The 522-nt window shown below is 64.9% G+C and overlaps 1 protein-coding gene across 1 annotated transcript in view; it reads left to right on the plus strand.

Moving 5' to 3' along the window:
• The window catches only part of CABP7 (calcium binding protein 7), a 19,027-nt gene that overhangs the window by 9,822 nt on the left and 8,683 nt on the right, over positions 1–522 (plus strand). Inside the window, exon 2 of the mRNA XM_009888997.1 lies at positions 71–214. Within this exon, the coding sequence (XP_009887299.1) occupies positions 71–214 (144 nt within the window). The remainder of the gene's footprint in view (positions 1–70; positions 215–522) is intronic.

A 522-nucleotide genomic window follows, 5' to 3' on the forward strand; every position in this document is an offset into this window, starting at 1 on the left:
TCTGTGGGGACGGGGACTGGAGGGGGGGAGCAGCCGGACTGATCTGTGCTCCCCCCCACCCAACCCGCAGAGATCCGTGAAGCCTTCAAGGTGTTCGACCGGGATGGCAACGGCTTCATCTCCAAGCAGGAGCTGGGCACGGCCATGCGCTCCCTGGGCTACATGCCCAACGAGGTGGAGCTGGAAGTCATCATCCAGCGCCTCGACATGGACGGTAGGACCCCCGGCACCCCGGGACGGGGACGGGGATGGGGACGGGACACCCCCCCCTCCCCCCCGCACCCCTTTGGTGAAACACCCAGTTTGCCCCATTTCTGCCTCCCTGGAGGGTGGTTGCTGGACCCGATGCTGGATGCAGGAGAGTCTGATCCAGGCTCTGCCTCACGCCCGGAACCTCCTGCTCATCCATCATCATCATCATCGCCACCGCAGCTTCGTTTAGGAGGATTTAACGATCCTGGAGCGCTCACAGGCGGGAATGGCACCAAACCCGCTGGGACCGGGCTGCCGGGGCCAGTGCCT

Source organism: Charadrius vociferus, unplaced genomic scaffold (assembly GCF_000708025.1).
Source record: "Charadrius vociferus isolate BGI_N301 unplaced genomic scaffold, ASM70802v2 scaffold1351, whole genome shotgun sequence".
Taxonomy (NCBI): domain Eukaryota; kingdom Metazoa; phylum Chordata; class Aves; order Charadriiformes; family Charadriidae; genus Charadrius; species Charadrius vociferus.